The sequence below is a fragment of the Ovis canadensis genome, chromosome 1 (genome assembly GCF_042477335.2).
Source record: "Ovis canadensis isolate MfBH-ARS-UI-01 breed Bighorn chromosome 1, ARS-UI_OviCan_v2, whole genome shotgun sequence".
Classification (NCBI taxonomy): Eukaryota; Metazoa; Chordata; class Mammalia; order Artiodactyla; family Bovidae; genus Ovis; species Ovis canadensis.
Window position 1 is genome coordinate 86293209 of NC_091245.1, and position 22234 is coordinate 86315442.

The 22234-nt window shown below is 36.6% G+C and overlaps 1 protein-coding gene across 1 annotated transcript in view; it reads right to left on the bottom strand.

Annotated features, from left to right (window-relative positions):
• LOC138445347 (mitochondrial adenyl nucleotide antiporter SLC25A24) overlaps positions 1-22234 on the bottom strand; it is a 59070-nt gene that overhangs the window by 25796 nt on the left and 11040 nt on the right. The window contains exons 2-6 of the mRNA XM_069599271.1: positions 21237-21363; positions 16856-16943; positions 9298-9409; positions 4857-5015; positions 1980-2132 (exon numbers count right to left, since the gene is read on the bottom strand). Coding sequence (XP_069455372.1) covers positions 1980-2132; positions 4857-5015; positions 9298-9409; positions 16856-16943; positions 21237-21363 — 639 coding nt within the window. The remainder of the gene's footprint in view (positions 1-1979; positions 2133-4856; positions 5016-9297; positions 9410-16855; positions 16944-21236; positions 21364-22234) is intronic.

Below are 22234 nucleotides of genomic sequence, written 5' to 3' on the forward strand. Positions count from 1 at the left end.
AATGGGATATGTGTGTGTGTGTCTGTGTGTGTCTGTCTGTGTGACTAGAGTTGGGGTGGTGGAGGGATGACTGTGAAGTACCCCTGTGATATCTAGGTGGAGATGCACAGATATGCAGTGCACAGGTGGATGGGTAGGTACCAAGATGAATAGAAAAATGCTAGAAGGGAAGGCAGTTAGAATACAGATGGCAGCTGAAACCATGAGAACACAACACCACACTGCCTCCCTGATCCTGATAAAACTGCACTGTTACACCAGTGAGAACCAAAATGGACCACCACTTTATCCTCTGTTGATGTGTTTAAGAGATCTACCTACCAGGCTGACACTATCCTTGTCTTCATTTTTCTAAACTGTTAGTTTTTCAATGAAACAAAACCTATTTGAATCCAGAAGGGAGCTAGCTAGGTACTCTGGGAAATTTGAGAATAATAGTTATCCCAAAGTAGTTTACAATTCATTGGGAAAAAGAAAGGGTTTTCTATTATCCAGTGGAAAACTGAATATTCCATAATATAGTATTCTAAGGAAGTCAGGCAGGTGAGGCACCAATTTTGGTTGGGATGCTTAGGAAATGCTTCTAATAGGAAGCTGGACTTAACAGAGCCCTGAATAAACAGACCTACACCAGGGAGAGAAAATAAACAGGTAAAACAGGCCCCAGAGACTACCACAAGGACACTGCATCACCTTGTGCAGAGAGCTGTCTCCTGATCTAAGAAAAGTTATCATGCAGAAATTAGAATACTGTGAAGAGCACCCAGAAAGGAGTCTGGCTGGATGGAAGCAGAGGATGCCCGTTGGTGGTGTCCAAGGTGAAAATTAGCCAAGTAGCATAAAGTGTAATACACATAACTGCTTACACTAATACAAACTTCCACAAACATTGACTTCCTGCCTATGGAATAATGGTTTTATTAATATACTTCAACATTTGTTTTAGGTTCTGGCTTTCCTATCATAAAATCCAGTATGTGGTCAGAATAACCTACAGGTATCTAAAACGTAAGCACTAACTCATGATTTCATAGAGGGAAAATATCCTTCCCAATGACAGGCTGTAATTTAAGTCATAGAGGCTAGATTTTTTTCAATTTTTTTCTTTGCTTCTCTATTCTTTTAAGCCAAGAAAAGACTCCTCTAGACTTTGTAATCTTCTCAAGAGTATTCTGTTGCTCAAGAACTAAACACTAAAAAAAAAAAAAAAAAAAAACTAAACACTCTCAAAAATCTATTTGAAATAATACAACATATAAGGTGGAGTTAAATTTCAAGGTTCTTATCTATGGTTAACAATGACAAAATAAATCATGGAAAGAATAATTTTGTGCATGCTTAACTAGACAACTCTGCTACTGACCATAAAGAGAAGCCAATTCTAAAATCCACTAGTGTATTTCCTCTTAACATCAAATTAACAGAAAGGTTAATTCAGAAGTAAATCACATTCATTCATTTACTCATTCACTCACTCATTCAACACTTATTGAAGACTTATCACATGCCAGGCTCTGTCCATGTGCTGGAGTGCATGGAGAAGCAGCCAAGCCCCCAACAGATGGAGCTTTCATTCTAAATTCAACTCAGTTTTATAGCAATGTCAGATTACGCAAAGGATCTGAACTTAAAAGTTTTCCTTCCAAATTCTGGATGGGGACCCTTTCATAAAAACTTATGTTCATGTGCAACTTCTATTCTGAATTCAAAATGAGTAAGCTAAAATCTTGCATTTCCTTTAAGAGCTACTTAGAAAACACAAAAACCTTTCTGATATAAGTAATATGAAATTCAGAATCCCAGAATTTAGTGCGGAATCTCTAAATTAATCTAACCTTCTGTAACAGAAATTTTTCATAGAGTATATGTGGAAAATTATCAGTATTAAAATAAATAATCTAAAATGCATCATATTTTAATTGTTATTGAATCAGTTTGACTCCTACTTATTAACAAATTCCATAGGTGATAACTATTACCTGTTCATACGCCCAGAACTTAACAGCTGTCTCAGGAGCAATTTTAATGACGTTTGTACCATTTCCTCTCCAAAGCGAGCGGATACCTCCTTCTTTCACCATCTGCCGAAAGCCGCCATATATGTTCATTTTCGCTGATTTTGATCCATGGACCTAAAAATAAAGCAAAATGATATAAAATACTGGTAAGATGTTATCATTACTATTTCTAAAGCAGCAATACAACCACTCTATTTCCTTCAATACTGTTTATTACTACAAAAAGATGTATTTGAAAATATAGAAGGTTGAGAAAATATATGATGGGAAGAACTATTGCCACCATTGTAGGAGCCTGACTCTAAGAAAAATTGATATCCTCATTTTGGGAAAGCAGAGAAGACATGATTGAAATTAAAATCATGAACAACACCCATAAGATAAAATGAACCAACTTAATACTTATTAGGCTATGAAACACCCTTTGGCATATGAGCAAGTTCAATGTAAGAAAAATTAGAAAAATATAGTGAAGGCAATATATTATTCCTCCTCCCTGAGAAATAAGACAGACATAAAATATAAATGGGACTGAAAACAATTTGGATATTATGTTTATCAGAACCATAGAGACTAGGATATACATAGCCTGACACCAAAAATAAATTCTATGGCTTATCTTGAGGTATCATGTGTGAACTCCGGACCCAGTGAGTATCGATAAATTACCTGACTCATAATACCAATGTCATAGTTGTTTAAATAAACTAGACCTTATGCTTGCCTCTATCTAAAACTGATTACATATAATAAACCCCAAATAAGCTATTCTTTTTTGTTTTTATTTTGCACTGGGATATAGCCAATTAACAATGTTGTGATAGTTTCAGGTGAACAGCAAAAGGAATCAGCCATATATTCACATGTATCCATTCTCCTCCAAATCCCCCTCCCATCCAGGTTTCTACATAACATTGAGCAGTTCCATGTGCTACCAGGGGCAGTAGGTCCTCATTGGCTATCCACTTTAAATACAGCAGTGCACCACATGTCCATCCCAAGCTCCCTAACAATCCCTTCCCTCTGGCAACCATAAGTTTGTTCTCTAAGCCTGTGAATCTCTTCCTGTTTTGTAAGCAAGTTCATTGTACCATTTCTTTTTAGATTCCACATTTAAGGGAAGTCATACAATATTTCTCCTTCTCTATCAAAAGTCAGCTATTCTTCTGATTGTTTCAGCTTACAAAAAATGAGTCACTACTACATTAAAAAAATAATAATAATAAGATCAGAGGAGCTGAAGATTAAAAGTTAGCCATGAGGGCAGTATGTGATGTAGTCACAATAAAAACCTTCAACATCAAAGACTTAGGTGAGCTTCCTTGACTGGTGTGCAACTCTGTGCATGCTGTCACAGGCTGATGCCAAGAAATAATACACTGTGACTCTTCGGGGAGAAAACAACAGAAATTCTGCATTTGATTCTTCCATGGACTCAGCCCTATGCTCTTTGCTCCTTGGCTGATTTTAATATGTATTTTTAGTTCTAAAAAACCATAACCATAAGTATAAAAGCTTAAAGTGAGTTCTGTGAATTACTGAATCTGAAGGTACTTTGAGAAACTTCCTGAACTTGTAGGAAATAAAGTCAAAATATATCCATTCTATTTTAAATAAACTGCACAGTAAAATACGACAAAGGAAAGATGAATCCTTATTCAAAATTTCTCAAAGTCAATTTACTACCATTCCTAAAAACAAAATACAAGCCAATTCTCTCTCCTTTCTCTTTAAAGCAGTATCATTACCCCTAAATATATTTTGAGATGTAGATATATTCTAGATGAATTCTAGAATTCTAGTTGAAAACATTGTCAGAAATCATTCTGTACAGAAATCTAAGGACAAATACAAAAGTATTGACCACAGGAATAATAACACAATTTTCAAACACCTTCTTAAAGCAACTACTATATTCTAGTGGGATGTTCCAGCCTACTAGGCATTTTCCCATAACTTACATTGTTTAATGTTTTTACCACTCTTGTTAGATAGTCTTGCTCCCATTCTAGAATGAAAGAAAATGGAGCCTCAGGGGTTTCATGCAGTATGAGAAATATAGTCAAAAACACTCCATTCCTTGTCTAATTTGTTGTGAAGGAAAAGTTATTCAACTCTCTGAGCCAAGTAATATGAGGATAAAATCCCCTGGCTGCATTATTAGAAGATTAAATGGGTTACCATAATGAAAACCAAATATTAATCCTTTCCTTTTCCTCTTTCTTTCCACTCTGACCAGCCAGGGTTACACTGCTGGTAAATAGCAAAGTCAATCTATAAAACCAGGTCCTTTCTACTAACCTCAGATTTAGAATAACTTTTAAAATTACATCTTTGTTCCAACAGTCTAGATTTCAGTAAAAACCCTCTTTTAAGAAAGTATATAAAATAGAACAAAAATATAAGTAGTTTAAGGAGAGTACTACAACAATGGCTAGAGATTTTCCTTTCTAATTAAACATTTGAATAGGCACAGGATGCCAAGATTAAAAGTTCATCAAACACATGTTCATCACACCTTCCTGGAGAAGGAAATGGCAACCCATTCCAGTATTCTTACATGGCAAATCCCATGGACAGAGGAGTCTTGCAGGCTATAGTCCATAGAGTCACAAAGACTCAGACACGACTGAGTGACTGAGCACATACCTATGTACCAACAGCTTAAAGTAAATACTTACATGGGCTGAATTTAGGATTAATAGCAATAAAAATGAGAGGCTCTTTTTTAAAGGTATGATTATTACTGAGATATCTTTTAGCTTTTTTCAAAGTACCACATTTCTCACTATTTCAGAATATTTCGTTCACATTTAGACACACGGTCGTAAAGCTCACCTGCATCATGACTTTCAGTCGATCCAGAGGGGCCGTGCTTGTCCGAGAGACGGCCCCGGCAACACCTCCTGCCAAAAGCTGCCTCCACCACTGTCCCGACTTTTTTTCATCTTCTGTGAATTCATCTGGAATAGTTAAACTATCTCCGATGTCAATACCCTGTTAAAATGGAAGAAAAATCCCCAGGCTCCTTCAATTAAAGATAGATCATTCCACAAGGTTTGTTTCTTTTAGAGAATTACGTGTTATTTTATAACGATCAGTTTCAATCCTTAGAAAGTATTATACTGAACCAATCTGAGCATTTATGATTATAAACAGCCTATTTACACTAAATAAAGTACAGTATCAGTCCACAAGAAAAGAAAATTAACAGTAATTACAAATTTACAATACCAACTATTACAAATTTTCTTAACAGATTCAGGATAACTTTTCTAGGTCTCAGTTAGAATGAAAGAGCAGTGTTTTATCAGATGTAGAGAATCTTACTAGCTATAGAAAGAATTATTTTGTCAGTTCTTCAAAGATACTCCTTTTATCTCAAAATTATATCTACATTATATTTTATATCATGATATGTGCACTAAATATATAAATGAAAATTAAATTAAAACTGTAATGTGAATGCCCCTAAACTTATATCCTGTATATAAATATTTTTATAAATCTAACTTGCCATTTAAAAATTTAGCTAACAGGGAGGTACTGTTTAAAATTATCTACCTTTCAATCTATTCTAAACATTACAGCGGATAACAAATATAACTTGACAGAAACAAAATCATATAATAATATTTTTACAGCTTTATTATCTAAATGGTTCTAGTATAAAAGATTTTATAAGTAAGAATGCCAGGGTTAGAAGCTATGCTATGATAGAAGCCCTCTACTTCATTTTTACTATCAAAAAATGGATATACGGTTATAGCCTCAACTATTAACTATCTCCAAAGATAAAATAATAATTTGATTATGTAAATATGATTTCACATAAGCATACATAAATTTTATCAAGGCAACTGAACTACTAATATAGTATTATTTACACTCAGAGTTGAAAAGGCATCATTTTCTGTTGTTCAGTCGCTGAGTCATGTCTGACTCTGCACCGCAGGGACTGCAGCACACCAGGTCCCGCTGTCCTTCACTACCTCCTGGAGTTTGCTCAAACTCATGTCCACTGAGTCAGTGATGCTATCTACCATCTCATCCTCTACCAGCATTTGTCACCATTCATTTTACAATTTTCTAGGTGAGGTTAGGCATTGTTACTAGTGGCAATGTGAATGCTAGGCTTCACTGAGTACATATAAAATGTACTAAAAACCAGGAATAAGTATAGAAGTCAAGCCTATTAGAAAAATTAAAATTCTCTCAAAGAGTTTCCATTGTTTCCAGGAACAGATTGCACACTGAAATGAATTTTTATTTAGGTCAAGATATTTCAGCAGGATATTAATGGAATTTAATTAAAATGGGAAAGTTTTGAGGAATACAGAGAGATAGGTGTGCAGTGCTGAGCAGATGAGCCAAACATTTATTTAATTTACAATGATTATTATGATAGATGCTTTATTCCAGAGATAAATCTGAACAAGCAAGTTTCAGAAGGGATCTTTGGCCATATCAAACATGAGGCACTGAGATTATCTCAGTGATATATTATCTGTACAAAGTAACAGCCTGTAACCTTTACCCTTCCCTAAGGCAGAATCCACAGAGTCAAAGGCTTTGGTATAGTCCATAAAGCAGAAATACATGTTTTTTTGGAACTCTCTTGCTTTTTCCATGATCCAGCGGATGTTGGCAATTTGATCTCTGGTTCCTCTGCCTTTTCTAAAACCAGCTTGAACATCAGGAAGTTCACGGTTCACGTATTGCTAAAGCCTGGCTTGGAGAATTTTAAGCATTACTTGACTAGCGTGTGAGATGAGTGCAATTGTGTGGTAGTTTGAGCATTCTTTGGCATTGCCTTTCTTTGGGATTGGAATGAAAACTGACCTTTTCCAGTCCTGTGGCCACTGCTGAGTTTTCCAAATTTGCTGGCATATTGAGGGCAGAACTTTCACAGCATCATCTTTCAGGATTTGAAATCGCTCAACTGGAATTCCATTACCTCCACTAGCTTTGTTCATAGTGATGCTTCCTAAAGCCCACTTGATTTCACATTCCAGGATATCTGGCTCTAGGTGAGTGATCACGCCATCGTGATTATCTGGGTTGTGGAGATCTTTTTTGTACAGTTCTACTGTGTATTCTTGCCATCTCTTCTTAAAACCTTCTGCTTCTGTTAGGTCCATATCATTTCTGTCCTTTATCGAGCCCATCTTTGCATGGAATGTTCCCTTGGTATCTCTAATTTTCTTGAAGAGATCTCTAGTCTTTCCCATTCTATTGTTTTCCTCTATTTTTTTGCATTGATCGCTGGGGAAGGCTTTCTTATCTCTTCTTGCTATTCTTTGGAACTCTGCATGCAGATGCTTATATCTTTCCTTTTCTCCTTTGCTTTTCACTTCTCTTCTTTTCAAAGCTATTTGTAAGGCCTCCTCAGACAGCCATTTTGCTTTTTTGCATTTCTTTTCAATGGGGATGATCTTGATCCCTGTCTCCTATACAAAGTCACGAACCTCTGTCCGTAGTTCATCAGGCACTCTGTCTATCAGATCTAGTCCCTTAAATCTATTTCTCACTTCCACTGTATAATCATAAGGTATTTGATTTAAGTCATACCTGAATGGTCTAGTGGTTTTCCCTACTTTCTTCAGTTTAAGTCTGAATTTGGCAATAAGGAGTTCATAATCTGAGCCACAGTCAGCTCCCAGTCTTGTTTTTGCTGACTGTATAGAAACCTATCAGTTTCTATATGCTGTATATACATATATATATATATATATACATATACACACATATATATATATAAAACCTATGCTGACTCTTGAGAAATCTATATGCAGGTCAGGAAGCAACAGTTAGAACTGGACATGGAACAGCACACTGGTTCCAAATAAGAAAAGGAGTATGTCAAGGCTGTATATTGTCACCATGCTTATTTAACTTCTATGCAGAGTACATCATGAGAAACGCTGGACTAGAAGAAGCATAAGCTGGAATCAAGATTGCCGGGAGAAATCTCAATAACCTCAGATATTCAGATGACACCACCCTTATGGCAGAAAGTGAAGAGGAACTAAAAAGCCTCTTGATGAAAGTGAAAGAGGAGAGTGAAAAAGTTGGCTTAAAGCTCAACATTCAGAAAACTAAGATCATGGCATCTAGTCCCATCACTTCAGGGCAAATAGATGGAGAAACAGTGGAAACAGTATCAGACTTTATTTTTGGGGCTCCAAAATCACTGCAGATGGTGACTGCAGCCATGAAATTAAAAGACGCTTACTCCTTGAAGGAAAGTTATGACCAACCTAGATAGCATATTAAAAAGCAGAGACATTACTTTGCCAACAAAGGTCCATCTAGTCAAGGCTATGGTTTTTCCAGTGGTCATGTATAGATGTGAGAGTTGGACTGTGAAGAAAGCTGAGTGCCAAAGATTTGATGCTTTTGAACTGTGGTGTTGGAGAAGACTCTTGAGAGTCCCTTGGACTGCAAGGAGATCCAACCAGTCCATCCTAAAGGAGATCAGTCCTGGGTGTTCGTTGGAAGGACTGATGCTGAAGCTGAAACTCCAATACTTTGGCCACCTCATGTGAAGAGTTGACTCATTGGAAAAGACCCTGATGCTGGGAGGGATTGGGCGCAGGAAGAGAAGGGGATGACAGAGGATGAGATGGCTGGATGGCATCACCAACTCAATGGACATGGTTTTGGGTGGACTCCGGGAGTTGGTGATAGACTGGGAGGCCTGGCATGCTGCAATTCATGGGGTCGCAAAGAGTCGGACACAACTGAGTGACTGAACTGTACTGAACTGAAGGCAGAATCTTTAAATGCCTATAAAAGCTGAGCAGCTTATCCTCACAAGATTTCCAGAAGGCAGTAGCTCTTCCAAGTGTTGTGAATGGCAAACATAGGAACTACATCTGCAATCTTTATGAAGTCTTGGGCTTTTTTTTTTTTTTTAAGATATTCAGTCCTGTCTGACTCTTTGTGATCCCACGGACTGTAGCCTACCAGGCTCCTCCATCCATGGGATTTTCCAGGCAAGAGTACTGGAGTGGGTTGCCATTTCCTCCTCCAGGGGATCTTTCCAACCCAGAGATCGAACCCAGGTCTTCCACATTGTAGGCAGATGATTTACCGTCTGAGCCACCAGGGAAGCTCCCACACCTAACAGAGTATGTAGAATTCTTATAAGTCAATGAGCTAGCTACAGAGACTTAGGCACCTGACCCACAAGTGTTGCAGAGTACTCCTGGATGATAACTATGCCAATGGTTTACAGCTCCAAATAATTGACAATTAATACATAAAATGGACTCACAGTAGAATGTTTCCAGAAACGGATGATTTCCTCAATATCTGTAACGGGGTTAAATAAGAAGTAGTCTCGCCATTCATTCCAGTCCACTGTCATTGTCCCATCGGCATCAATGCTGAAAACAAAACGAAGCTGGTTAAAAAATAAAATATAATTTTTAAATAAAAATAACATTATTGGCCATGTTACAGAATGACAGTTTTTCTTCCAACTCAATATTCTTCTAAGGTTTTTGGAAATGGCAAATGGCAACAAGCATTTGATGATCTGTTAGTTTTAACCATTTTAAACAAAAAGGACTCCACATTTATATATCTCACTAAAAGCTACTTTTGGTGCTCCATCAAACTCCAAGTCAACGAGCTAACAAAGATAATATTGGGGGGTAGTCCATGGGTGATTCATGTGACTATATGGCAAAAACAACCACAATATTGTAATTAGCCTCCAATTGAAATAAATTTTCAAAAATTAAAAAAAAATTGGGGGGTAGTAATGAATAAACTAATGATTCATTTTTCTTACACTGGCTCAGGAAGATAGTTCTTAATGTTCTATTTTAACATTTGGATGTAACTTTGGAATATACTCAATATATGCTATCAATTTCCTTCTCCAGTTTTCTCTATGCTAAGAAACTAGCAGTGATCATATATTTAAAAAATCTATTGTAAAGCAACCATCAATCAATTAAAAAGAAACAGAATTTTTAAAAAATCAAACTTGGTGATTCGGCCTTTTGAGTCTTAAGAAATCCTAGTACCTTATCTTCAATATTTATAGTTAATATATTGTAGCTTTGAATATTTTTCATTAACTTTTTGCTTGTTTTAGAAGTTTCTTGGCAATAATGTCATTTGTACCTGTTTTTTTCCCCTGAAAGTGACTCAACTGCCCAGGATTTTGACTGTTTTGTTCACTACTGTGAGATCCTGGACATAAAGTGGTCAGCAAAAAGAATGTACTCAATTATTTGTTTAATTAACGAATATCTCTGAAAAAAAAGCTTAAGCATCTCCTCTTTTATTTATTCTATGAATTGTGTGAAAGTGATACATAAAGACATCAGACAAATAAAATTCTATTTTCATATATTTTTTATATTTCCCAGCTCCATTTTTATCTTTGATCTGCATACATGAAATTACACTTAAATTTTCATTTGTTCTAGCACACAGGTATTAACATTTCCTATTTGCCTAAGCCCTAGTTACTACTGATGTTTATAACATTATTCTTCAGGGTTGCCATATTTATTACTCTATTTTTAGTATCATTTTCCATTTTAATGCAATTGCTTATTGTCTGATCCTACCCCTCAACGCTCCACATGCAAACATCCTCTACAAGGCAAGGATGTTTGTTTATTTTATTCACTGATATGGCCAAAGTGTTTAAACAGTGCCTGGCACAGAGCAAATTACTAACTAAATGAATAAATGAAATTCAAACTCTAGCTTACAGCCACAGAACCCTCAGTGTCAACAAACTTAAAATAGTCCCATGGTGGGTTTAAACTGTATTTCTCTTCAAATGACTAACGCAGCTGACCAATTTATCCTTTTCACCTGCTATTCATTTTTTTCTTCTTGTGAAATGCTTGTTCATATCTTTTGCCCATTTTTCTAATGGGCTGTGTCTTTTTCTTAAATGTATATAGTTTTTTACATAATTGATTTAATCCTTCAAGTTATAAATTAGCAAGTACTTTGTCTTTTCACTTTATTTATAGTATCCATGAATTATTGTTGCTGTTCAGTCGCTAAATTTATGTCCAACTCTTTGTGACACCATGGACTGTGGCACGCCAGGCTCCTCTGTCCTCCACTATCTCCCAGAGTTTGCTCAAATTAATGTCCATTGAGTCAGTGATGCTATCTAACCATCTCATCCTCTGCCACCCCCTTTTCCTTTGCCTTCACTCTTTCCCAGCATCATGGTCTTTTCAAATAAGTCAGCTTTTTGCAACAGGTGGCCAAAATGTTGGATCTTCAGTTTCAGCATCAGTCCTTCTAATGACTATTCAGGGTTGATTTCCTTTAGGATTGACTGGTCTGATCTCCTAGATGCTTTTAATTTTAATATAGCTGAATTTATCAATCTTTTCATTTATGGCTATTGACTTCCATGTTTTTCAAAATAAACTCTTCCCTATACTGATATATAGACATCTGCTTATTTTTCCCTTAGAGGTATTACACATTTAGTTTGATTTTTTTTTAATTGAAATATAGTTGATTTACAATATTATGCTAGTTTCAGGTATATAGCAAAGAGACTCAGTTGTATATATTTCAGATTATTTTCTGTTACAGGTTATTACAAGATACTGAATATAGTTCCCTGTGGTATACAGTAAATCCTGTTGCTTATCTATTTTATGTTCAGTAGTTTGTATCTATTAATCCCATACTCCTAATTTATCCCTCCCCTTACCCTTTCCCCTTTGGTAACCATAATTTGCCTTCTGTTTCTGTGATTTCTATGCATGGCATAAGGCAGGTATCCAACTGTATTTCTGTCTGCATGGATAACCAGAAGCACCAGTACCATTTATTGCATAGTCTCTTCTTTTCAAAGGGATTTGCAAAGCTACTTCTCTCATGTGACAAATCCCAAACATGGATGTGTCTGTTACTGGGAGGGTAAGTTCCATTTGTCAATTTGTCTATCTGTGTAGCAACACCACTCACTATATCTTAATTATAGCTTATAACAACTCTTGATAATCTGATGGAGCAGGCCCCCAGCTCCTTATGGCTCTCCAAGAATGTCTTGGTTATTCCTGGATCTGTACAGTTTCATTTTTCTCTGGAAATACTTCATAGTCCAAATGCTGGGGCAAAGAGAACAACTGAGAGGATAGTTCAGGATTGGGAGAAAGCAAGTAGGAATGGTGAAAGAACCAAGAGAAGACTGATGAACTGGTGGAAATGAAGGGGCCAGAGGTCTGTAAGTCAAAATGCAAGTACCAGAGGAGCAAGACAGGGTAGAATCTAGAGGAAGAAGGGTCATAAGGTAGGATACAGGTATTTAAGACTTCAGAAGAGGAGCAGCTTCAAGTTATGATACAATTGGAGAGAGAGTGGGCTACCGAAGCAAATGGAATAAAAGGCTCAGGTGTTGGGGAAAGTGAGGAACATTAATGCTAGAAAGTAAGGGGAACCACCAGCATGAATACTGCAGCTTCCTAGGACTTTGGACAAAGAGAGAATGACCATTTGACAAGTGCCAATGTCCTCAATAGATGTAGAGAGGGAACTAGAGGTAAGGGAATGAGAGGAAAGATGGATGGAGATGAGAGCCTAAAAGGAAAGTGGCTTTTTTACTTGGGGGCAGAAGATAAAAGATACATGGAGCATACATATTTGGATAGACACCTATTTCAGCTACTCCCCACCATATCTCCTATGGAAAAAGGAGAACTAGGAGGCTATATTTCAATAGGCTATGGTTCCTGTCTCATACTCTGATGATTCAGCCACAGCTGTTTCAAACAGCACCTTTCACATTTCTTTTTCCATGAATTCAGTCTTGGAAATGGTAAGAGAGAGTGAAATGGCAGAAAAGAAACTGACATTTGGAGGTATATGAGTCACACTGATGGCTGAGCCCTCAAGGGGAAATCTGTGATTTATACTACTGAAAACACAACTGTGAGATAATAGAAAATGTATAATTTGGTCTCTGTTCACTGATCCTGCCTCAGAGTCCCTATAGCCCTTCTACTTTATAAGTGATATAAGCCCTAGGGCATCTCTGGTTCTAATGAGGCAACTCTGGCTGGGCACCTGGATGAGGAATGGTCATCAGAAAAATTAAGCCATGATCAGAAGCTTGGAATTTTCAGCCCCTTCCTCCCAACCCCAGCCCCCAATTATCCAGAAAGGGGAAAGGGACTGAAAATGGAGTTAATAACTGATGATGCCTATGTGAAGAAGCCTCCATAAAAATCCCAACAGTATAGGATTCAGGGAGCTTCTGGTTAATAAACACATCCACACACCAGCAGGGTGATATATCCCAACTCCTGTGCTCGGGACCCTCCCAGACCTCCTCTTGTGTGTATCTTTTTATTGGCTGTTCACCTGTATCCTTTATAATATTCTTTCATAAACTGATAAACACAAGTACACATTTCCCCAAGTTCTGTGAACCTGTCTGGCAAATAACTGAACCAAGTGGGGAGAAGGTCATGGGAGCCTCTGATCTGTAGCCAAGTCAGGCAGACTATGTGGGTAACCTAGGGACCTCCTACTCCTTGTGACTGGCATCTGAAGTGGAGAGCAGTCTTGTGAAACTGAGCCCTGAACTTGTGGGATCTGACACTACCTCCAGGTCGACAATGTTAGAACTGAATTATACAGTATGACATCCAGCTGGCATCGCTGAGAAGTGCCTGTTGTGGGGGGGAAACCCACATATTCAGTGACCAGAAGCTTCAGAAGTAAAGTGTTTTGTGGAGTAACAAAGAAGTCTCGTAAAAGGGAAAATTGAGCTTCTTTTCTAATCCAAACATATTCTAAAATTTGTACTGAAAAAGTATAAATGCTAATAATAATAGTAATAGCCTAACAGTGCAAAAGAATATACATTAGCCACTGGGGAAACAAAAAAACCATGACATACCACTTCATAACCACATACCCACGGTTAAAATCAAAAGACGGAAAATAACATCAGGGAAGATGTGGAGAAATTCAGGCCCTCCACACACTGCTGCTGGGATTGTAAAACGGTGCAATCACTACAGAAAGCAGTCTGTCGGTTCTTCAAGCAGTTGAACACAGAGTTACCATATGACCCAGCGATTCTTCACTAGGTATATACCCAAGAGAATTATAAACAAGTTCACATAAAACTGTGTGCACAAATATTCATAGCAGCAATATTCATGATAGTTGAATATTGGAAGCAACAAATATTGGAAGTGGAAGCGACCCAAATGTCCATCTGTTGATGAATGGATAAATCAAGTGTAATATATACATAAAATGGAATATAACTTGGTCTAAAAAAGGAAGGAAGTAGTGATGCATGCTACAATTTGGATGAAGCTTGAAAACACGCTAAGTGAAAAAAGCTAGACACAAATGCCACATGCTGAATGATTCCATTTTTTTATGAATGTCCAGAACAGACAAAGTAGATCAGTGGCTGCTGGGAGCTTGCAGGGTGAGGAGTAAGGAATGACTGCTAGTGAATACAGAGTTACTCTGGAGGTTGATGAAAATGTTCCGAAATTAGATAATGGTGATGGTTGCGCAACTCCCTGAAAATAGTAAAAACCAGTGACCTGCAAACTTTAAAAGAATGAATTTTTTGTATGTAAACTACTTATCAATAAGGTTGTCATAAAATATTTATATATACAATTATATAGTGTCATTTAAAAATCCACCCTCTATATTACCTGTGATATATTCTGCAGCTTAGGCTAGAATTTGCATTGGTCCTAAAGCTACCAAAAGGAATATAGGAATAGGATTTCTGGCCAGCAAATCAGAGAAATACTCTCAGTTTCCTGGAAAAATGTGGCTTTGGGGAAGAATATTGCATACCCCATATTCCACTTTCAAAATGCTATTTAAGGGCCTTCCCTGGTGGTCCAGTGGTTAGGACTCCATATTTCCACTGCAAGGGGCACGGGTTGGATCCCTGGTTGGGAAACCATACACCACACAGCGAGGCCAAAAATTAAAATTTTAAAACTGCTGTTTATCTCCTTTTCATGTTTTAGCTTTACATTTCCTCAGGAAAGCCTTTCCGATCCAATGTTAACAAAAGTGATGCCAATGCATAGCTCTGAGATTTGGGCCTTCCTATTAAGCAGCTGCTTGCAGAGGAAATTCTGAATAGACAGAAGGGAGGAAAATGCTACAGATACAAAAGGAGATAAATGTGACAATAAAGCCATTTGGAAGAAACTTTTTAGGTACTGTTGAAGACTGAAAACACTGACAAGAATACTAATATAATGTAACTACCCTTTTCTATTTTCTGTTACACTTTTTTTTTTAATTGGTCCCTGTACTGTATTTGTAACAAAAAAGCCTTCAAGGACACTTAGACTTCAGAAATTATCACTCTATCCTGTGAAATAACACACTAAATCTGACTGCCCTGGGCAATAATGTTCAAACTGTACCTCTATTTTCTGAAAGAAATAGGTATTTCTTTTTATGTGTGTTGGGGGGATATTTTCTCTTTTTTTCTTTTTTTTTTAATCAAGGTAGAACTGATTTATAATATATCAGTTCCAGGTGTACAACAGTGATTCAAAATTTTTATAGACTATACTCCACTTATAGTGACCATAAAATATTGGCTTTATTCCCTGTGCTGCACAATATATCCTTGAAGCCTATTTATTTTACACATAGTACTTTGCACCTCTTGTCTCCCTATCTTGCCCTCCCCACTTTCATCTCCTGATTAGTAACCACTGGTTTGTTCACTATATCTATGAGTCTGTTTCACTAGCCTGTTCACTAGTTCTTTAGATTCCACATATAAGTGATAATCTACAGTATTTATCTGTCTTTGTCTGACTTATTTCACTAAACATAATCCCTCTAAGTCCATCCATGTTGTTGCAAATGGGAAAATTTCATCCCTTTTTATGGCTGAGTAATATTCCATTGTATATATCTACCATGTCTTCTTTACCCATTCATCTGTTGATGGCCACTTAGGTTGCTTCTTTTTGACTATTGTAAATGGTGCTGCTATGAATTCTGGGTGCATGCATCTTTTGAAATAGTCTTTTCTCTTTTTTTGATATATACCCAGAGTGAAATTGCTGGATCAAATAGTTCTATTTTTAGTTTTTTGAGGAACCTGCATACTGTCTTCCACAGTGGCTGCATCAAGTTACATTCCCACCAACAAAGTACAAGGGTTCCCTTTTCTCCATGTCCTCATCAGCATTCTTTATTTGTGATCTTTTTGATGATGGTCATTTTCACAGGTTTGAGGTGCTATCTCACTGTAGTTCTGACTTGCACTTCTTTGCTGATTAGCAATGTTGAGCACTTTTTCATGCTCCTGTTGGCCACCTGTATATCTTTCTTGGAAAAATGTCTGTTCAGTTTTTCTGCCATTTTTTTATTCGACTTGTTTGTTCTTTTGAAATCAGTTTCTTTGTCAGTCAGTGAGGAGACCTTTGGGATTTCTCTCTTATCCAGTCATGTCACGCATAAGATTAAGAAGTGATGCATCTGCTTGACTCCTCATCTTGAAACAATGAGTTCTACTGTCACATTAGAAACCAAATAGGAAACAAGATAGCACTAAAACTTTTAGGCTCCTTCTGTAGAGATTTAGCACCTTCCTATCATTCCACCAGTCTTGGAGGCCTTGAGAGAGTTTTCTCATTCCTATACTTTAGGTGCATGAGCACACACAAAATGAAAAGGGAGAAAAGCAGGAAAAGATATTGTGAGGAATGATAAGGTGCAGAGAATTGTTTTAAGCCATGCTTACAAATGCAGATCTCTAACACAGGATATTAAAATTAAAAAAAAAAAAAAAAACTGTTGTCAATACGTGAAGAGCTTACCTTTGAAGAATCAACTCTGCTTGTTGTTCAGAAATAGTTAGACCTAGTATCTGGAGAGACTGGACAATTTCAGAAGCCTCAATTTTTCCTTTAAAAAATAAAAATTATAAACTCAGAAGTGACAAGGACCTTAGAAATATGACTTTCAAATCCCTTACTTTATAAGGGAAAGCCTTGAACTGATTAAGGTAGTATTATGAATTTAGATGAGTTACAGATTTGCTTAAATACATACTGCAACACCAACTCAAATTTTAACAAATATATTAAATAAATACACATATATTATTTCATTCAAAAATCATAACAGCCTTGTAGGTAAATAATGATTCCATCAAAAGAAGAGACTGAGCTTACATGGCCCTACAAAGAAACCACATTAAGAAGCAACAGAATTGAAGTACAAATCAAGACACTCAAATTTTGAAGTAAATTCAGTTAAGGTAGGATCTCTTAAATATAAAGTATGCATTTATTAAATGATGAAGCATTTATTATGCATAAAGATGTATTGCACTGAGTTAAAAGAAAGTAGAAAAATGACTAAATGAAGCCAAAGAGTGTGAAATATTCTTTTGAGAGATCTGGCAATAAAAATGAAGAAAGCAGGGATAGCAGGATGATGGAAGAAGGAAAATTATTATGATGAGAGCAATTAGAGCATGCTGTGGAAAGGAGAAACAGAGAAGAAGAAAGAGAAAATACAAGCAGTAAATTGTAAGACTGCATTTCCCTGAAGCAGTTCACAGACTCATAATGATCCTAAGACTAGTATGAATAGAAAAGGATGAAACAAAACAAGAGAGGGTCTGATGCCAAACCAGGATTAATAGCAAAGTTCTCCAGGAAAAGAGGAAGACAAAAATTACTGTTAGTGGTGAGAGGAAAAGACTGCATTTAAGAGAAGGACTTTGAAGGGATGATAGGATTGGGAGAGAACTTTCTAGGGAGAAAAAAGGAGCAGCATGAGAATCTGGACAGCCAGAGGCTTTCAGAAACAGCCAGCCTTTTTAGCAATGAAAGTCTTCCAACACCGTTCTGAATAATCACATTTATAATTGCCCTCTCAAAGAAATACAGTTGGTTTTCATTATTCAAGCTGGTTACTTCCTATAAGGTCACTATGAACACAGAATTAAGGGAAACGGAACCATTGTTCCTAAGGGAAATATGGGGTTAGGTTCCTATAAGCCTCTCGTTTTCTCATCAATTTTCTCATCAACTGATCAATACAAAAACTTGTTTGCTGTGTGTTTCTGTTTAAATTCACCTTGTTTTATATATATATATATACACACACATATATATATAAAAACTGATATATATATGTTATTAACATATTAAGTTATATATATATATATATATATATATATATAAAAGTTAATGCTGACTCATCAACAGTGAGCTCATGGTCAATAGCACTATAACTCTTGTCTGAGTAAAGTGTTTTGATACATATATTTTTCTCCAAAGACACTTCATAGCCTTCCCACATTTAGGAATGCACATCAACATTGTAGCACTGCTCTTGGTAGCCATTGTAAATAGTGAAATCATTAACAAAAAAACACAAAAATGCAAAAGACATGGCACCAAATAGGCTGCAGAAGGACTTATTTACAGTACAAAAGCTACAACAGGGAAGCAGAGCATCACCTTATTCTGTCTCAGCTAGAAATGTGCTCACCAAGCAAATGAAGCTTGTGGCTTCTCTATGCAAATCCATGAATGACTGCAAAAGTACTGTGAGCATAATTTGGGGGTTACTTCTGGAGTTAAATTTTATCAAGTAGACAAATTCTCAAATACAGAATTCATGAATAATTAGGATAGATTATATATGCTTTCCTTCGTTGTTTGTTAATCGCTAAGTTGTGTCTAACTCTTTTGCAAGCCAATGGACTACAGCCTGCCAGATTCCCCTGTCCATGGATTTCCCAGGCAAGAATGCTGGAGTGGGTTGCCATTGCCTTCTCCAGGGAATCTTCCCAAACCAGGAATCAAACTCATGTCTCCTGTATTGGCAGGCAAATTCTTTATCAATGAGCCACCAGGGAAGTCCCAGTTTCCTTCATGAAAGTCTAATAAACACAAATATGAACCTATAATGAGAAAGTGTTTTTAAATATACAAACAGATAAATTGAGAGGAAACTGTTTGATCTACTACAAATGTATCATAAGTTTCACCTTTAATACAACATTGTAAGTCAACTATACTTCAATTAAAAAATAAAATAGAAATACTTCACCTTTATTTCTTCTGGTTCATTTAGAACTTTCTGAAATTAACCATTGATGTGTGCACACCATACACACTGGATGATCAGCCTCTACTTATCTGGAGATGATCCTTAGTTAGCTTCATCTCCAGGAACTGCCTGACCTAACACTATATAGACAGTCTTAGGATGAAAGTTTGCGGGAAGAAACTAAGTTGACTGTAAGAATTGAATTTTGCTGTAAGATTAGACTAAGGTAGAGTTGGGGCATACAATGTAAGGTTTATGGGTGCTAATAAATGTTCTAACAGTACTACTTTCCACCACAAACTCAGTTCTTCCTAGCTGAGAGTCACAGATTTGAACAATCATCAAAACCATTCAAAGGATTTAGTTGTTTGTTTGAAGGAACTTGCCTTGAATCTAACTAAAGTTATGGTTCAGTATAAACCAGGGCTTCATTGGTGGTTCAGTTGGTGAAGAATCCACCTGCAACGCAGCAAACACCAGTTTGATTCCTGGGTGGGGAAGATCTGCTGGAGAAGAAATAGGCTCCCCTCTCCAGTGTTCTTGCACTTCCCTTTTGGCTCAGCTGGCAAAGAATCTGCCTGCAATGCAGGAGACCTGGGTTCGATCCCTGGGTTTGGAAGACCCCTGGAGAAGGGAACAGCTACCCACTCCAGTATTCTGACCTGGAGAATTCCATGGACTCTATAGTCCATGGGGTCACAAAGAATCGGACTTGATTGAGCGGACTCACTTCAGGCTTCCCTGGTGGCTCAGCTGGTAAGGAATCTGCCTGCAATGTGGGAGACCTGGGTTCGATCCCTGGGTTGGGAAGATCCTCTGGAGAAGGGAATAGCTATGCACTCCAGTATTCTTGCCTGGAGAATCCCATGGACAAAGGAGACTGGTGGGCTACAGTCCATGGGGTTGCAAAGAGTTAGACAAGACTGAGAGACTAACACACACATAGTCGATGGGGTTGCAAAGAGTCATACACGACTGAGAGACTTTCACTTTCACTTTTCAGTAAACTATAACCTTCTGGCCAAATAAGGCCTGTTGCCTGCTTTTACAAATAAAGTTTTATTGGTACACAGCTATGCCCACTCATTTACATATTATCTAAGGCTGTTTCTGCAGGGTGACAACAGAGATGAGTGCCTGCAACTGAGATCATATGGCTCACTAGGCTAAATATTTCCTATCTGGCCTTTTATTAAAAAAAAAAAAAAAAAAGTCTGCCTACCCTGGTATGAACCATATTTTCTGTTTATTTGTTTAACTTGTTTCTTGAATAATAAATCTGTGAATGGAATGGCCTCAACCACTTATACATAGGGAGGGGTCTGAAGCTACATTATATATTTTTAAAATAAACTCCCTCTTCTTATCAAAGGTTGCCTCTGGTGATAAGAGTTTGATAGCTGCTTCCTTTCTCCTACTGTGGCCCTTGCTTTTTGCTCTACATGACTGGGACTCTAACTCCAAGCTAGTAATAAATAGAAAAACCTTAATCCCAATCAGAAGGTATATATTTAAATATCTATTTGCTATTTTCTTTTCTAACTTTCACAATCAGAGAGTATCTTCTCTGATCACAGGTAATTCTTTCAAAAAGACTTATCAGATATAAGATAATCTGAAAGTTATTTAAAGTTTAGAATATAAAACACTTGTGAAAGTGAAGTCACTCAGTTGTGTCCAACTCTTTGCAACCCCGTGGACTGTAGCCCACCAGGCTCTTCCATCCATGGGATTCTCCAGGCAAGAATACTGGAGTGGTTTGCCATTTCCTTCTCCAGGGAAAACACTTGTGCTTAGTATGAATAAAAATAAATCTCTCTTGCTCAGAGAGCAAGAAAACATAATTGTTATTTTTAAACCATAACTTTAAGTCAAATCAGTATAAGGTTCCATAATTAATATTTTACCAAAGGCCCTACTCACAGTTTATGATTCATTGGAAAAAACTACACATAACTTTTCCCCACTAAAAACATTCTATATAAAAATCATATACTAAGGAAAACAAATATTAACATAAGCAATAATTATCATCTTAAAAAGACAGACTAAAATATACATTCTTTTAGACTTTTGGAAGCATAGAAGTGCTTCTTCATAGCTGTTGATAAACAGAAAATAAAGACAAACCATCATTATTTTTGTCCAAACTCTTAAATGCCAATTTCATTTTTTTCTCATGGTCTTTAAGGTACTTCATAAATTCTTCAAAATCCAGCTTCCCATCTTTGTTGACATCACCAGTAGTGAAAATTTTCTATAAAAAAGAAAAAAATTAGAGATATTTTATATGGGTTAAAAATACTGAATTTTTTGTACAAAAACTTTAAGCAAATTGGCTATTTTCCTATTAAGAAATGTATTTTATAAATTCTAAGATAGAAGACAAAATCTTGACCTAAATTTAAATGTTTAAAATAGTCTTTTTCCCTTTGAATTCCCAAAATTACATGACCTTTTCCTAAAGATGATCCTTATAAAAAGCTGTCATATCAAATTGTCTCTCTCTATCAAGAAAAATAATTTGTTTTGAGAAATATTATTTCACAAACAATAATATACATACACTCTCTCTCTCTCTCTCTCTCTCTCTCTCTCTATATATATATATATATATATACATATATATATATATATATAATGTTCAGTTCAGTTCAGTCGCTCAGTTATGTCTGACTATTTACGACCCCATGAATCTCAGCATGCCAGGCCTCCCTGTCCATCACCAACTCCTGGAGTTTACCCAAACTCATGTCCATAGAGTCGGTGATGCCATCCAGCCATCTCATCTTCTGTCGTCCCCTTCTCCTCCTGCCCCCAGTCTCTCCCAGCATCAGGGTCTTTTCCAATGTATATGGATACAATAATAAAATATGTATACTATGTATATAATTGTATGAATACAACACAAGATGGATACTATATATTCACATATAATACTATAATATGTATACACATAACACTATATATGGACACACATATATACAAAAGATAAATGTATACCAGTAATGTAGGGTTAGGTTAACATGTTTTGTTTTGTTTTTTTAATCTTATAATTTACCACAGTAACAGAATAAAAAAGTCATATGATCACCCCAGTAAATGTGGAAAAAGTTTTGATGGATTCT